Here is a 15,163-nt window from a genome sequence, read left to right as displayed (position 1 = left end):
ACAAACGTACTAAATAGGTAAACATTCATTTATATGAAACAGAGTTTGGGACACTTATTCCTAATTCTATGGATATCCAAATTCAACCTTACTTCCTTCAACCTTATTTTGTACAGAAATATGGAGCAGTGTTGTACCATATTCTTATGAAAATTCCTACATGAACTATTCTAAGTATCCCTGCTTTTCATATATGCTGTTTTTAGTACTATATTAATTATTTGTATGTTTGAGAACAGTAGTGTTATTTCCTGCTACGTTTATGTTATCATTCTGATGAAATGCTTTTAAAGGCTACATATTCTCCAAGACACACTGAATACACAGAAGTTCAGGTACAAGTAATCCAACTCATTCAAAGGGACATTTAATTTAAAGAAACAGCAGCAGACAATACCTAGAATGTTTTGTATTATTATTACTGTATTACATATTATTACAATATGTATGTAAAGGCACTTTTAAAGATCTGAATGTTTAGCAGTCCTTGCAAATAAACAGCTCTGCAGATTTTTATTTTAACATACAGCAAATCATGCAAGAGTCTTCTCTATAAAACACTTTCTTGTCAGAGCCAGAGCAAGAAAATAATGTACCACCACCGAGAAACCTGCAACTTCCCCTTTGAATCAGATTACCTTAATGGAATCATTCATTAACTCATATGCTAACTTTCAGCTACTCTGGCTGCATCAAGAAAGTGGAAGAGTGTGATTTTTGCTTGTTTTGTTCTAGTTCTGCACTTTTAATTTAGCTTTGTTTAGGTTTGTACTAATGAAGACAGTTTTTAGGTAGCACAACTCAGAAAAATGACTTGGGGGCCAGGCCTAATACAGGTCTGATCTATTTCATGCAAGGACAAATAAAGAAAGACATCCTTTCCTTCGCATCAGACAACGGCATATTTACCAAGAGAACCTGCAACTCTCAAACCACTGATGTAATCATGAGATTTGTTCTCCTGTTAATTCACATCCTTTCGCATCACCTAACTTTGGAAAGTATCTAATTGAAAAATCTCGTTTGCCTTTAATTTGAGGTAAATTCAACGGATTTTTAATTCTACCACCAGCAGGCAGGTTATCACTTATTAAATGTGTCATTTTGGGACCTTTCTAATACCACAAAAAAGTAACTTTTCGTCTGGTTTCATTTTGAGTTTTAGCCCTATTGTGTGATTTATATGTTAACAGTACATCTCTTACTGTTACGTGATCATTTAAGAAAGAAAGTGCTCTCCATTTCCTGGAAGGCTTCGTTTCTCATTTAATATCACTTCTCAGGAGAGGACCCCCCCCCACCCCCAGCTTAGACGTCAGTACTAATATTCCAAAAAAAGGCTCATGCACAGACAATTATAAAGAAAGAACATAAAACGCGCTTGTGTTGTTTAGGTTCTGCTGTTTTCCCTCTCTCTCCCATCAGTATACTGATTTTTACGGTGCAGTCATTATAACGATTTTTGGAATATAACCTCCCAATTTATTTTTATGATTTCAAATACTTAATAGTCCCACAAGAAATATATAGTATTGTGTTCTGAATTTAAAATGTACATAAATATCACACAATCTGCATCTTTCCATACTGTGTGTTTTCCCCCCAGAATTATTTTTTTTAGCCAACAAAAACATCGGTTATTCTATATTCTTAGCTGTTTTTCAAAGAGCCAACTATGATTTTTTTAAATCCTTTGTATTGATTATTTGTGTTTTATTTTTACCTATGTCACTAATTATCATTATCTCCTCTTTTATCTGTTATTTATAGAACTGGATTAGCTTTTTTTGGGGAGGAGGGCTATATATTTGGCTTTTACATCACTTTTCAACATTCTACATTCCGGATTTTTACATCCTTACATTTAGGTATTTTTTTCTTGTGAATATCATATAGCTTCATTTAAGCTTTTATTTTTCTCTGGTATTTTAATTCTCTCATATTTTCTTATCCCCCAATCATGCAAACTTGTTAATGATTGCTGAGATATACCCATACAGGCGCCAGTAATATTCTCACTGAAACTGAGTGAGAATTCTCATGAATTCCATTTTCTTTTCCAGAATATACAGCCTTTAGAAGGCCTTTCAACAAGAGACTGTAAGTAAACATTCTGAAATATCTTTGTTTTGCCCTCACTCTTAAATATGGAATATAAACTCCAATTTCCAAACCCACGTGAAGCACGAGCCCACGACAGTGAAACCTTAGTTAAGTAGCACATTCTAAACTGATGGCTGCCATCTGTTAGAACTTTGCGGTATTTCGCTAAGTTACGATCTCTAGTTTTATGGTGAGAATTCTAAATATTCCTTTCAAGTGTCCTGGCTTTTTCTATTTGCTCTCAAAATATTCTATTTATTACCAGTTTTATGCAGTTTTTCTACAGTCTATCCAGCTGTGGATGTGGAACTATTTGTACTCTAGGAATCTATGAATTCATGTTTTCCATCAATTCTGAAAAACTCAAGCCAATAGTTCTTCAAAGTTCCCATTCTATAGTTCATCTATTCTGTTTTCTCCATAAATCCTATTCAGCATTTGCTGGACCTCCATATACTACCCTCTGGGTCTCTCCTCTATCTTTCAGTGCTGCATCACTAATTTCCTCAGCTCTATGATTCAGTTTATTAATTCTCTTCACCTTTGTTTATCTGTACTTTTTATTAATCACTGCTCTTACTGTCAATTATTATATGTTTCATTTCTAGAACTTCTATTTGGATACTTTTCAAGTCGTCATGGACTATTTTGTGTGTCTTATTTTTAGAGATTTGATTTATTCCTTCATTTTTTTATGTTAATAGATTCATTTTTAATGATTTTTATCATTTATAAACACACTGTGGTCTAGACTTGATCTAAAATCACACTCACACTGACTGCGTTAAGAACGTGCCTTTCAAGTCAATAGTTCATAGGAAATATTTTTTTTTAATTATTTTTTTGGGGGTACACCAAGTTCAATCATCTGTTTTTATACACATATCCCCGTATTCCCACCCTCCCTTGACTCCCCCCCACCCTCCCTCGACTCCCCCCCACCCTCCCCATCCCAGTCCTCTAAGGCATCTTCCATCCTGAGTTGAACTCCCTTTGTTATACAACAACTTCCCACTGGCTATTTTACAGCTGGCAGTATATACATGCCTATGCTACTCTCTCGCTTCATCTTAGCTTCCCCTTCACCCCCTGCCCCCCCCAAACCTAGAGTTCTCCAGTCCATTCTCTGCAGCTGCGTCCTTGTTCTTGTCTTGTCACTGAGTTCATCGGTACCATTTTTAGATTCCGTATATGTGAGTTAGCATACAATATTTGCCTTTCTCTTTCTGACTTACTTCACTCTGTATGACACACTCTAGGTCTATCCACCTCATTACATATAGTTCCATCTCATCCCTTTTTATAGCTGAGTAATATTCCATTGTATATATATGCCATATCTTCTTTAACCATTCATTTGTTGATGGGCATTTAGGTTGCTTCCATGTCCTGGCTATCGTAAATAGTGCTGCAATAAACATTATGGTACGTGTTTCTTTTCGGATTATGGTTTTCTTTGGGTACATGCCCAGTAGTGGGTTTACTGGATCATATGGTAGTTCTATTTGTAGTTTTTGAAGGAACCTCCAAATTGTTTTCCATAGTGGCTGTACCAACTTACAGTCCCACCAACAGTGCAGGAGAGTTCCCTTTTCTCCACACCCTCTCCAACATTTGTGGTTTCCAGATTTTGTGATGATGGCCATTCTGATCGGTGTTGAGGTGAAACCTCATTGTGGCTTTGCCTTGCATTTCTCTGATGATTAGTCATGTTGAGCATCTTTTCATGTGTTTGTTGGCCATCTGTATGTCTTCTTTGGAGAAATGTCTATTTAGGTCTTCCACCCACTTGTGGATTGGGTTATTGGCTTTTTTGGTATTAAGCTGCATGAGCTGCTTATATATTTTGGAGGTTAATCCTTTGTCCGTTGTTTTGTAGGCAACTATTTTTTCCCATTCTGAGGGTTGCTTTCTAGCCTTGTTTACGGTCTCTTTCGCTGTGCAAAAGCTTTTAAGTTCCATGAGGTCCCATTTGTTTATTCTTGATTTTATTTCCATGATTCTAGGAGGTGGGTCAAAAAGGATCTTGCTTTGATGGATGTCACAGAGTGTTCTGCCTATGTTTTCCTCTAGGAGTTTTATAGTGTCTGGCCTTACATGTAGGTCTTGAATCCATTTTGTGTTTATTTTTGTGTATGGTGTTAGGAAGTGTTCTAATTTCATTCTTTTACACGTTGCTGTCCAATTTTCCCAGCACCACTTATTGAAGAGGCTGTCTTTTTTCCATTGTATATTCGTGCCTCCTTTGTCAAAGATAAGGTGTCCATATGTGTTTGGGCTATTCCTTCATAGTTTTAAACATTTTACATACAGTAACTTTATGCTCTCTTTCTGGCATTCTATGATCTGAAGTTCTTGGGGGAGGTGTTCCAACTCCACTCTTTATTGTATCTGCAGACCCTTGCCTATGGTGGGTTGTTTCCTTAGGGACTTTGCAATTTTTGATTGTGGGCTAATCTTTGGTAGTATGCAGGTTTTTCTCCAAGAACCCAGAGTGAATTGAGTAAAGAAAGCACACCTCCAGGCCAAATTTTATGTTAATTTCTCAGCTTGGGGTTCCTTAGACTATACACACGGTATAAATATTAACCCTGTTAAAGACTAGCAGGTGCAAACTATTATATATAGAATTGATAAATAACAAGGTCCAATTGTATAGCACAAGGAACTATATTCAACATCCTGTAATCAACCATAATGGAAAAATAACATGAAAAAGAATATATATATATATATATATATAACTGAATAAAATAAAAATTATATATATAAAGAATATATATATAATTATACATATATATAAAATTGAATCACTTTGCTGTATACAAGAAACTAACAAAACACTGCAAATCAATTATAATTCAATAAAAAAATTAACCCTGAAATCCACATAAAACACAACCTGTGATGCTGAATTCTCAGAAGTTGTTTTAACCCCCATTCTTTCCTCAAGGCCCAGGAGACATAGACAAACATCCTTATTATTTCCTGCTGGTGAATATTTGTCCCCCTGTGGATTTTAATGTGTTTTTATTAATCCACATTTTTATGATTGTACATTACTGAAAAATTAATAAAAACAAAACCTAAGTTTTTTGTTGTGTATCATAGCCACCTGAGCGTCTAGTTGTAAAATTAGCCATGTTTTGTTATTGAGCAATATTCCTATTTAGCCTTAAAACATAACCTATAGAAAAAAATCTAATTTAATGATCATAAAATCTAGACAGTGTACTTATCCTAATGCACCTGCTGTACTACTGTTGGGATAAATAATTAGAAAGAAGACATTTATAAGACAGGGGGGGTAATAGTTAAATAACTTACCCTAATCCACGGATCATAAGTTTCTCTTCTTCTTTGCCCATTCTCACACTCAGCAGAGATCGAATCTGACCAAGAGATGCCAGGAGATTGATGGTATCCTCCACGGAAACACCATTTATAGTGTAGGTCTTTGGCAGAGCCCGGACCAGACCCCCGATGCCATCATACTGTCGATGGAGCAACACGAACATGGCCCTCACCAGCTCAGGGTCTTCAATAACAGACTCTTGAGCCCATCGGACCATGGTCTCAGAAATCAGCTGCTGAAGGGTGGCTGCAAAGTAATTATGGATACTTCTTAAAAAAGGAAAATAGTGAGACACATTAGATGAGCATTTCACATGCAAATCTCAGATAACCCAAACTGGTATCTACATTTGTGCCAGAATTGAAAAGACTAGGCATGTTGTTTGAAAAAAATAAACTCCATTTAAACTTTCATCAATGTCAATATGTCAATAAATATGAGTTATAGACAAGCAAGGATAAAAATACACAAGCTTCTCTTTAAAAACTATTCTTATAGCTAAGGCATTTAAGCTGTTTCAAAATTGTAGCCACTTTTTCAAAACTACTACTGACAATCAAAGGGCAATCAATGAGTTATCCTATTACTTCTACTTTTCTTTGTTTCATCCTTTTCCTCCCAGAAGATCTGACATCATATACCTTTATATATTCAGTCATGGGCATTCAGGGAGCTATGTTTTTATCCAACTGTCTCCTCCTTTACGTCCTTTGTAGCAGCGACCTCATGAAATTATATTTCTACTTCAATTTGTATTCCTAACTGTCACTTAAAATGTCTTCAAAAGGACTGGATTGTGAAACTGCATTAAGTTGAAAGTTACTCCATACATAGAAGAGTACTTGCAATGTGTCAAGTGATACAGCACACTTAAAAGCAATAGAACATGCAGACCTCTTTAATCATACAGTAAAATCATCAAAGCTAAGCAGGATTGATGTGACTAATTCATTACATAGGTACTTCATTCCCATCATCAATATACTGGCTGACTTCCAAAAGAAGCTGTTTAACCTGTTTTCATCTATACCTCACAAAAAAAAAAAAAAAAAGTACCAATTTTTATCAAATACAAAATTTAGACATGATGCCAATATACTTCCACATATCTCAAAACCATGTTGTCATTTTTAATAGGTCAAAGTCATAAACCTGATAATAACCAAAAGTGGTTCATAAGAAATCTTGAACTCTGATTTTGAAGAAGACCTGGCTCAAATTTGGTTGTGATACTGAAGAAAAATTTAGAAGTAATTCTATGGATAAAAGATTTCCATTGTAAGTTAGTGGGAGAAAAAAACCACAAAATTTTTATGAGTTTTTTTTTAATTTCTTTCCATGAAAGCTGTTAATAAGCCAATACTGCATCTTAAAAGAATGGAGTCTCAGAAGTGAGATAAGTCAGCTGATCTCACAAGACCTACTTCGTAAACCCCTTTTGTATGAGTCTGCAGTGTCTCAAAGACTTATTGCCTCAGTGTGCTTATTTGGTGTCGCAGAGTATCAGCTGTGACTTTTCAGTTATATAGGATATGGATGAATCAGACTTTAGGACGCATAAGACTTTAGGAAATATTTCAGAACCAAAATATAGTTACAGACAATATCTATTTAAACTTTAAGAAAAGGTTCAACTTGATGCAAGAATATTTGAAAGTCAATAGCATAATATTTAGATATGAAGGCTAAATCACTTGCTTCATACGTTCTCTTGATAGGACTCCGATCTAATCCCCAAATGTTTACTTCTCTTGGGAACACATCCACCCTTTCAAAGCTGCCATCTCTCAATCTTTTCCTACAAATACAGTCTGATGCTGCTGTCTACTTCTGGTGGCTACAGGCATCATCTGATTCTTGGAAAATGCAAACTCAATTTTCTCAGTGGTTCATCTAGTATAATATTTGTTCAAACGATGAACTGCCGTGGTTGAGTCAGTTTGGCAGTGCCCTTTCACAGCTTACATGACTTCTTTTTTTTTTTTTTCATGAAATAATTTTTAATGTTTTAAAATTTAACTAGTGCACACAATACATGTTTTTAGCAGTAGAAGAATGAAAATGTGTGTTTGGTGTTTAGTAAAATTGACATTACAAAACAAGACCACGTTAAGAACTTTCTCAAAAGTAGAAGTAAACATTTCAGTAACTTACATGACTTCTTGGAGTCACTCTCAACTGGCTTTTCAGCTTGCTTCTTCTTCAGGTATGCCACCTTTTCTACCAAGGACAGCAGGCGTCCTCTAATTGTTAAATCACTGTTTCCATCCAGAGACCCATCTTCATCCAGCTCAATTCCTAGTAGGAAGAAAACAAAGAGAAAGAAGGAAAGAACAAATGATATTTAAAAATTACATTTAGGGGAAATAATTCTCAGGTTTTGCACTTCTTTCCATTCATAGCTTAAAGCAATGCTGTCATGTCTAAAATATCTAATGACACGGAGTTAAGCAATCTTGTTGACTAGCACTCATAGGTAAGGGTCACTCGTTCTCTTTTCCCTTTTTTCTCTTTTTCCTCTGTTCTTGTGGGATCAGAGCCACCAGCAGCCAGTACAAAATATAAAACCAAGCAGAGAGTGAAAAGACTCTTAGGAGTCAAAATCAATTCTGCTACTTGGGTTAACCCTCAGGCATCTCTTGACCTTGGGTACTGTCTAGACCCTATGGTTCTGCCCTGCCTAAAAATCTCCCTGGTCTTTTATCCTCCTTACTTGCCTCCAAAAATGTCAGTGAAATTTTAATAAGTTGAGACACAGAGCAGATATCATTAGATATCCTAAACTAAGGAATACTCTATGTCTGAAGCAATTGTTATACCATTTTAGAGAATCCCTTTATTTATAGTATATACATAAATATGTGTGTGTGTGTGTGTGTGTATTTATAGTATAACTTTCTGGCAGTCATTTAGTGGCTCTTTATTCATAAGCAGAATTAACATACTTTTACTCTCTTCATTAAAGTAAAATAAAAATAATACCACTGGTGCTATATATATATATACACCATACCACTTAAGAAATGGCTAATTCATTTTCTTTCACTGAGACACAGACTTATCCATGCCACTGCATAAAGAGAGAAAGAACCACACATTCAGAACATCCAAGCCATTCCAATCTAAAAGTTCTTAGAATGAAAAGAGGGGAGAGCCCTTTAAAAGATATGGGCTACTGACATATAACTTAATGCAGGAGTTCCTTAGGCATTAATCAGTTTCAAAAGAAGCATATCAGACTTTCTAGGTCAGTTCTGAAAAGTGGCCCCTCAATCAGTTTAAATATAACTGCTTGTGATCAAATTTCTCTAGACTAAATCAACTTAACACTCCCCTCTCTGCCAAAAGCAGCTGTGTCTCCTTTCCCTCGGCCACGGAGGGAAGGAGGGAAAAGAGAGACAGAATTTTGGTCATGTTCTGCTTGGTCTTAATGCCTTTCTGATCTCTGTACCCCTCATGACTTCCCACATCAGGTCCATTTTTCCATAACAAATATTCTTGTATGAAGTCCTAACAGGCATTGTGTATATTTGTGAACCTATTTACATACATACTTACTTTTGTACCAGTTATCTGTACTAAAATATACATTTAATAAGAGTTATAAGTCAAGAAGACCTTACCACAATGTGTCATCAAATCTTCATGAAAATCCAAGAGCTGGTCTCGGATTTCTTCAGGACACGGACATTCGCTTTTGTCATCCTTAAAATTGAGAAGCATATTGATCTGAAAGTTTGGAAAAACAAAAGAGGAAGAACTAGAGTAAAAAACGGTGAATTCAGGAATGGCACAGCAAAGATCATAAAAACCAAAGATGTTCAAAATCTCTTCTTCAGTATTCACAGATAGTTGCCTAACAGATGAAAAATTATTATCTATCACTCAACCCAACAAATACCATAAAATAAATCAAATCATTAAAAGCACAGCATGCTGAAAAACAGTCATGTCTTTTGCTTTCTCTTTCTCAATTCCACAACATGTTAGATCTTTGTATACTTAGCATTCTTAAATCAATTAAGATCTAAATGTTCATTTAAAAATTTTTTATTATGCTTCTCCAAAATTTTCTTTTTTTCTAATTAGTTTCCACACTTTATTGAATATCTTAAAGAACTATTTTTAGAAGGATACATCAAAGAAGGAAAACCAAACATAACTGAAAAGTAATATAATGGATTACTGTGCTTTTCCTAACATTAATGGTTTCTTTTCAACAAACTGCAGGAAACTTTATTCCATTTGTTTTAGTTTTAGATGCAATAGTATTAAATTCACAAATGAAGAAAAGTTTGTTCCATAATATTCCTTTAGGAAACAACTGTAAGTTTTCTTTTTAGAGCTTTCCACTTGAATTTTTTGTTAAACTATTATTTTGAGAAAATTGTAGATCCACATGCTATTGTAAGAAATAATACAAAGAGATTCTGTGTACCCTTTACCCTGTAACCCCCATGGTGACATCTTGCAAAAAAGTGGTACGAAATCACAACCAGGATACTGACACTGATACAGTCAAAGAGAGAACAATTCCATCACTTCAGGATCCCTCCTGTTACCCTTTTATAACCACACCCACTTCCATCTTGCTTGCTCTTCATCCCCAATCCCTGTTAACCACTAATCTGTTCTCCATTTCTGTATTATTGGCATTTCAAGAACATTATCTAAAAAGAACAACACAGTACACATACATGTATTCCCACATGATCCTTTTAATAACTGTAGGGTCTGTAGTGATACCTCGTTTCATTCCTGATTTGGTCATTTGTGTCTTCTCTCTTTCTTCCTTTGTAAGTCTTTTTAGAGTTTTATTGACTTTACTAATGTTTTAAAATAACCAGCTTTTGGATTCACTGATTTTTGTAACTGTCCTGTTTTCAGTTTCATTCATTTCTCTTCTGTTCTGTAGTACTTGTTTTGGTTTTATGTTGCTCTATTTCTAAATTCTTGTGATGACAGTTCAGATTATTGCTTTGAGGGTTTTTCCCTTTTTAAATGTAAATATTTAATGCGGTAAGTTTCCCTCTCACACAGTTTTGGCTGTTTCCACAAATTTTGATATGTGATATTTTCATTTTCTTTCAGTTCAATGTATTTTTTAATTTCTCTTGAGATCTGCTCCTCAAGCTATGGATTATTTAGAAGTGTGATGTTTAGTTTCCAAGTGTTTAGAGATTTGCCTGTTATCCTTCTGTTACTGATTTCTAATTTGACTCCACTGTGGTCAAAAAAAATTCTATATATAAAAATTCAAGTCTTTTACATTTGTTGAGGTTGTTTCATGGCTCAGGATACAGTCCATCTTTGCAAATGTTTCATGGGCACTTGAAAAAAAAATGTGTAATCTGTTACTGGGTAGAATGTTCCACAAATACCCAAAAATCCTGCTAGTTGATGACAGTGTTGTATTCTCCTACATTCTTGTGGATTTTCTGCCTAGCTTTTCCTTCAAATATTGAGAGAGGGGTTTTGAAGTCTCCAACTATAACGTGTATTTGTCTGTTTCTCCTTTCAGTTCTATCTGTGTTGACTTCACATATTTTGCAACTCTGTTGTCTAGTGCATATACATTTGTCCTCCCAGTGGGTTGATCTTTTATCCACATGTAATGTTCCTGTCAGTCTACGATAATTTTCTTTGCTCTGATATAGTCACTCTTACTTTATTTTGATTAATTTTTCATGACGTATTTTTCATCCTTTTACTTTAAACATATCTATCATTATATTTTAAGGGAGTTTCTTGTAGACAGCATATAGTTAGGCCAACTTTTTAAAAATTCACTCTGTCAATCTCTTTTACTTGGTGTATTTAGATGACTTATATTTGTGAGTTTACTGATATTTTATGATTTAAGGCTATTTTATTTGTTTTCTGTTTGCTCTCTCTGATTTATTTTTCCCAACATGCTGTGAGTTCCTTAAACTATTTTTAAGATCCCATTCTCAATTATCCATGGTATTTTTTAGTGTATCTCTATGCAAAGCACTTTTAGTGGTTGCACTGGATATTATATTAATATATACATAATTTATCTCAGTCTACTGGCATCAATACTTTCCCAGTTTAAATGAAGTACAGAAAACTTATCTTCCCTTATGTCCCTTATTCTCTCCAATGAAAATATAATTGCCTTAAATATTTCCTACGCATACGTTTAGAACACATCAGACAGTTACCGTTTTTGCTTTGTCCACCAAACTTAATTTAGAAGACTCAAGAGGAGAAAGCAACTTGTATTTACCTTTAACACTTTGTATTGTCTTTCTCCCTTCCTGATTTTTCAAATTTTCTTCTTTCATCATTTCCCTTCTGTTTAAAAAGGCATTCTTTCAGTGTAATCAAATTCTGATAGTTTTCCATCATTTGAGAAAGTCTTGATTTCCCATTCATTCCTGAAGGATATTTTCATTGCACATAGAATTCTGGTTGACAGGTCTTTTCTTTTAGTACTTGAAAAATGCTGTGCCACTTCCTTCTGTCCTCCATACTTCCTGATGAGAAATCCGTTGTCATTTGAATTATCTTTCCCCTATGAGTGTCATTTGTTTCTCAGTGCTTTCAAGATTTTTCCTTGTCTTTAGTTTTCAGAAGTTTGACTATGATATGTCTTGGTTTAGATTTGGGGGTATCCCACTTGGGATTTACTCTATTTCTTGAATCTCTATCTTTATACTTTTTGCCAAATTTGAAAAGTTTTCAACCATTACTTTTTTCAAATATTTTTTCAATTCACTTTTTCTCTTGTCCCGCTAGAAATCTAATGTCACAAATGTTAGATCTTTTGCTATATTTGCTCTAGTCCCTCAGCCTCTATTTTTTTTTTTTCAAACTATTTTCTGTTTTTCAGGCTAGGCAATTTCTATTGCTCTCCCTTCAGATCAATGATTCCTTTCTCTTTTTCCTCCATTCTGCTGTTAAGTCCATCCATTGAAGGTTTTCAATTCAGATACTGTATTTTTCAGCTCTAAAATTTCCACTTGATTCTTCTTTGTATCTTCTTCTTTCTTCTTTTCTTCTTTTTTTTGGCTGAGACCTTCTTTCTTTATTTTTGTCATCTTGGAGTTGCTGTCTATTGATTGCCATTTTTCAGTCAAGTTTTTGCTGGTTCTTGGTGTGATGAGTGATTTTTAATTAAAACCTGGAAGTTTCTGGTATTATGTTATGAGACTTTTATTCTTATTTAAAATTCTGGCTTCTTCTGACACTATCTAGCAGGAGAAGGGCTGGGGTGCCTCATTACTGCCAGGTGGAGTGGAAAGTCCATTTCTCCACTTGACCTCCTTGAAGGAAAGGGGAGACCTTGCTTCTGCTGCATGAGGCTGGGAGATCCAGGTCCCCAGTGAACCTGAACTCATACAACCCTGGCTGGATAGGGCGAGAGCCCTTGGTACTTCTCCCTCCCTGGCCTCTACTGATACTCTGGAAGGTAGGTCTCATTACCACTCATCAGGCATAAAGTCCAGCTCCTTACAGTCCCAGCTCGTGCACCTGCATGCAGCCCGGTGAGAGTGGAAGTCTAAGCTCCCCACTCAGTGTCTGCTGGTTTGGGTAGGGGTGGGAAACAGGTTCTATTGTAGTGTTTGGCTGGTATAGCATGATCATTACCTAAAAGTTTTCTGTCTTGCTAGGAAAACAGAGTTTTTCTGGTCCTTTGGCTAGACAAAGAAGGCAGTCGTTGGGGCTTCTCTTGTCTATGTCCAATAGCGTTTCTGGGTTTCCGGCTTCTTTAGCTCCAAGTCTGGGATAGATGAGGCAAAAAGAAAACCTGGGGAACTCACCACCGTGTCATTCCTCAGCTCCCGAGTTCCGTAGCCAGTCTTTCTTCTCTCTACCTTTCAGAGTCTTCTTATGTTGTCTTTTATGTAATGTCCAGTGTTATAGTTGTACTTAGAAGGAAGAATAGGAAAAGGCACATGTACTCCATCTTTCCAGAAGCAGAAGTCCCCCAGTAGTAGTTTAACAAATGGAGTTACTCTGGGAGAGGTTGGACTTGTTCTCTGCTCAATAAATGTTGTTTACAGCAATAAACAAAATTCCATGTCCCTTCCCTCAAAGAAATTACATTCTGGTGAGAAAAAGATAAATTCTGCAATTAGTCCCTAAATACTTTCATTCAGAGATATCTTGGAATATAGAGGGAAACAGCAAGGTAAGATGCTGAAGATGAGATTTGTCAGTTTATACCTATGGACCACCATAGCTACATTTTGGTAATTTCTCACACTACAAGACCCATCTGAGGTAGATGCCAGAAAACTCATAACCCTAGACTAGCTCATTCTTGGGTTTAGGCACAGGCTTTTGCTTTTGCTGCACCCTAGGGAGACCTGGGTTTGGAGGTGAGCAACCAAAGGAAGAACCACAGAAAGATGATCAATATTCCTGCAAGACTGGTGGCAGGGATGCTGGGTTCTTCTAGGAGACACAAAATGAAAAGTATTAAGTCCTAGGAGTCAAGGGTTCCTATTAGCTGGGGTGGTGCTGTGCCAGCCAAGAAGACCTACCTGTGCTTGGATATCATTCCTATTTGAAGACCTTCAGAATCCTGCACAGTGGTTTCCTCCAAGAGTCCATAATACATCTGCTACCTTTTAATAAGTCTCTTGTTTGTTTAAACTAACTAAGTAGATTGTTTTGATGAGACTGACGAATACTGACTAAACGAACTTAACCAGTTTAAAGAGAACAGGAAAAAAAAATATACTTGCAACTTCTGGTATCATTTTGCAATGTGTAGAACCGGAATGAACTAAAACCCAAAGTAAAAAGGAAGATTTTTTAGTTCATTCTTGTACCTGCTCTTGAGGTGGTGATCTGAATTCCTTTGTTTTCCTGGCTGTGAGTGCAGCCGACATGTTTAAAGCTTGCATAACTTCATTATATCGGAATCGTTGATTGTCTTGGAGCTTAGCTACAAAGTCATCTGAAAAGGCCACAATGGCTTCTATCCGGTGCCGGACCTGACAGTCACAGAGGTATTGAAGTAGCAGGCACATCTAAAGAGACAATTAAAAAGACACCAAATTTAATTTTTTGCACCTTTAAATAGTTAATGTACATCAAGTCCGAATTTGTGGCAGACACACTTAGCTGTCAATTCTCCTTCTTGATTAACAGAATCCTGATTTTATGTAGACAGCAATGTGCTCAGTCCCAGGGGATGAAACATAATTCATCTAAGCCCACAAGAAAAATACCTTTTGATGTCCTTTTGATGCACACTTACTGTCCCAGCCTCCTCTGCAGCTAGAGGTGCTACAGTAAATGAGATAGATGAGGAGAAGCTTACAAGGGGTCTTCCAGGAAAGATTTTTCACTATTAATAACACACTAAAATATCCTCTTTTCAAAAGCTGGCTAATGACATGCTCACTGGAGGAAGAAGGAGGTGACACACTTTAGGATAAAAACCACAAACTCAGGATCACAGAAAGATATTAAGGTCTGGGTCCCTGATGACACCACTGAGCTACTACATTCTTTCTAGAAATGTCTACCTTCAGACTTTAAGTTAACTAAATGATTTTATCGCTTATTCATTAAACGGTCAGCTGGGTATTTTTTACCAGAAGTCAAAAGGATTTTTAACTGATACGGTATGTCGGTAGAAACCTGCCCTCCAGAGAATGTCCCGCCCAAGTTTAGGAAAACATTTAAATATACTTTATACCAATTGTGGTATAAACACAGAGCAGT

The 15,163-nt window shown here is 35.9% G+C and overlaps 1 protein-coding gene across 1 annotated transcript in view; it reads right to left on the bottom strand.

The window, feature by feature from the left end:
- Positions 1–15,163, bottom strand: part of RYR2 (ryanodine receptor 2) — a 549,009-nt gene that overhangs the window by 206,388 nt on the left and 327,458 nt on the right. Inside the window, exons 40-43 of the mRNA XM_057736978.1 lie at positions 14,263–14,463; positions 9,082–9,187; positions 7,613–7,756; positions 5,431–5,704 (exon numbers count right to left, since the gene is read on the bottom strand). Coding sequence (XP_057592961.1) covers positions 5,431–5,704; positions 7,613–7,756; positions 9,082–9,187; positions 14,263–14,463 — 725 coding nt within the window. The remainder of the gene's footprint in view (positions 1–5,430; positions 5,705–7,612; positions 7,757–9,081; positions 9,188–14,262; positions 14,464–15,163) is intronic.

The sequence above is a fragment of the Hippopotamus amphibius genome, chromosome 5 (assembly GCF_030028045.1).
Source record: "Hippopotamus amphibius kiboko isolate mHipAmp2 chromosome 5, mHipAmp2.hap2, whole genome shotgun sequence".
Classification (NCBI taxonomy): domain Eukaryota; kingdom Metazoa; phylum Chordata; class Mammalia; order Artiodactyla; family Hippopotamidae; genus Hippopotamus; species Hippopotamus amphibius.
Note: the sequence above shows the minus strand (reverse complement) of the source record. Positions and strands in the feature narration are given on the sequence as shown.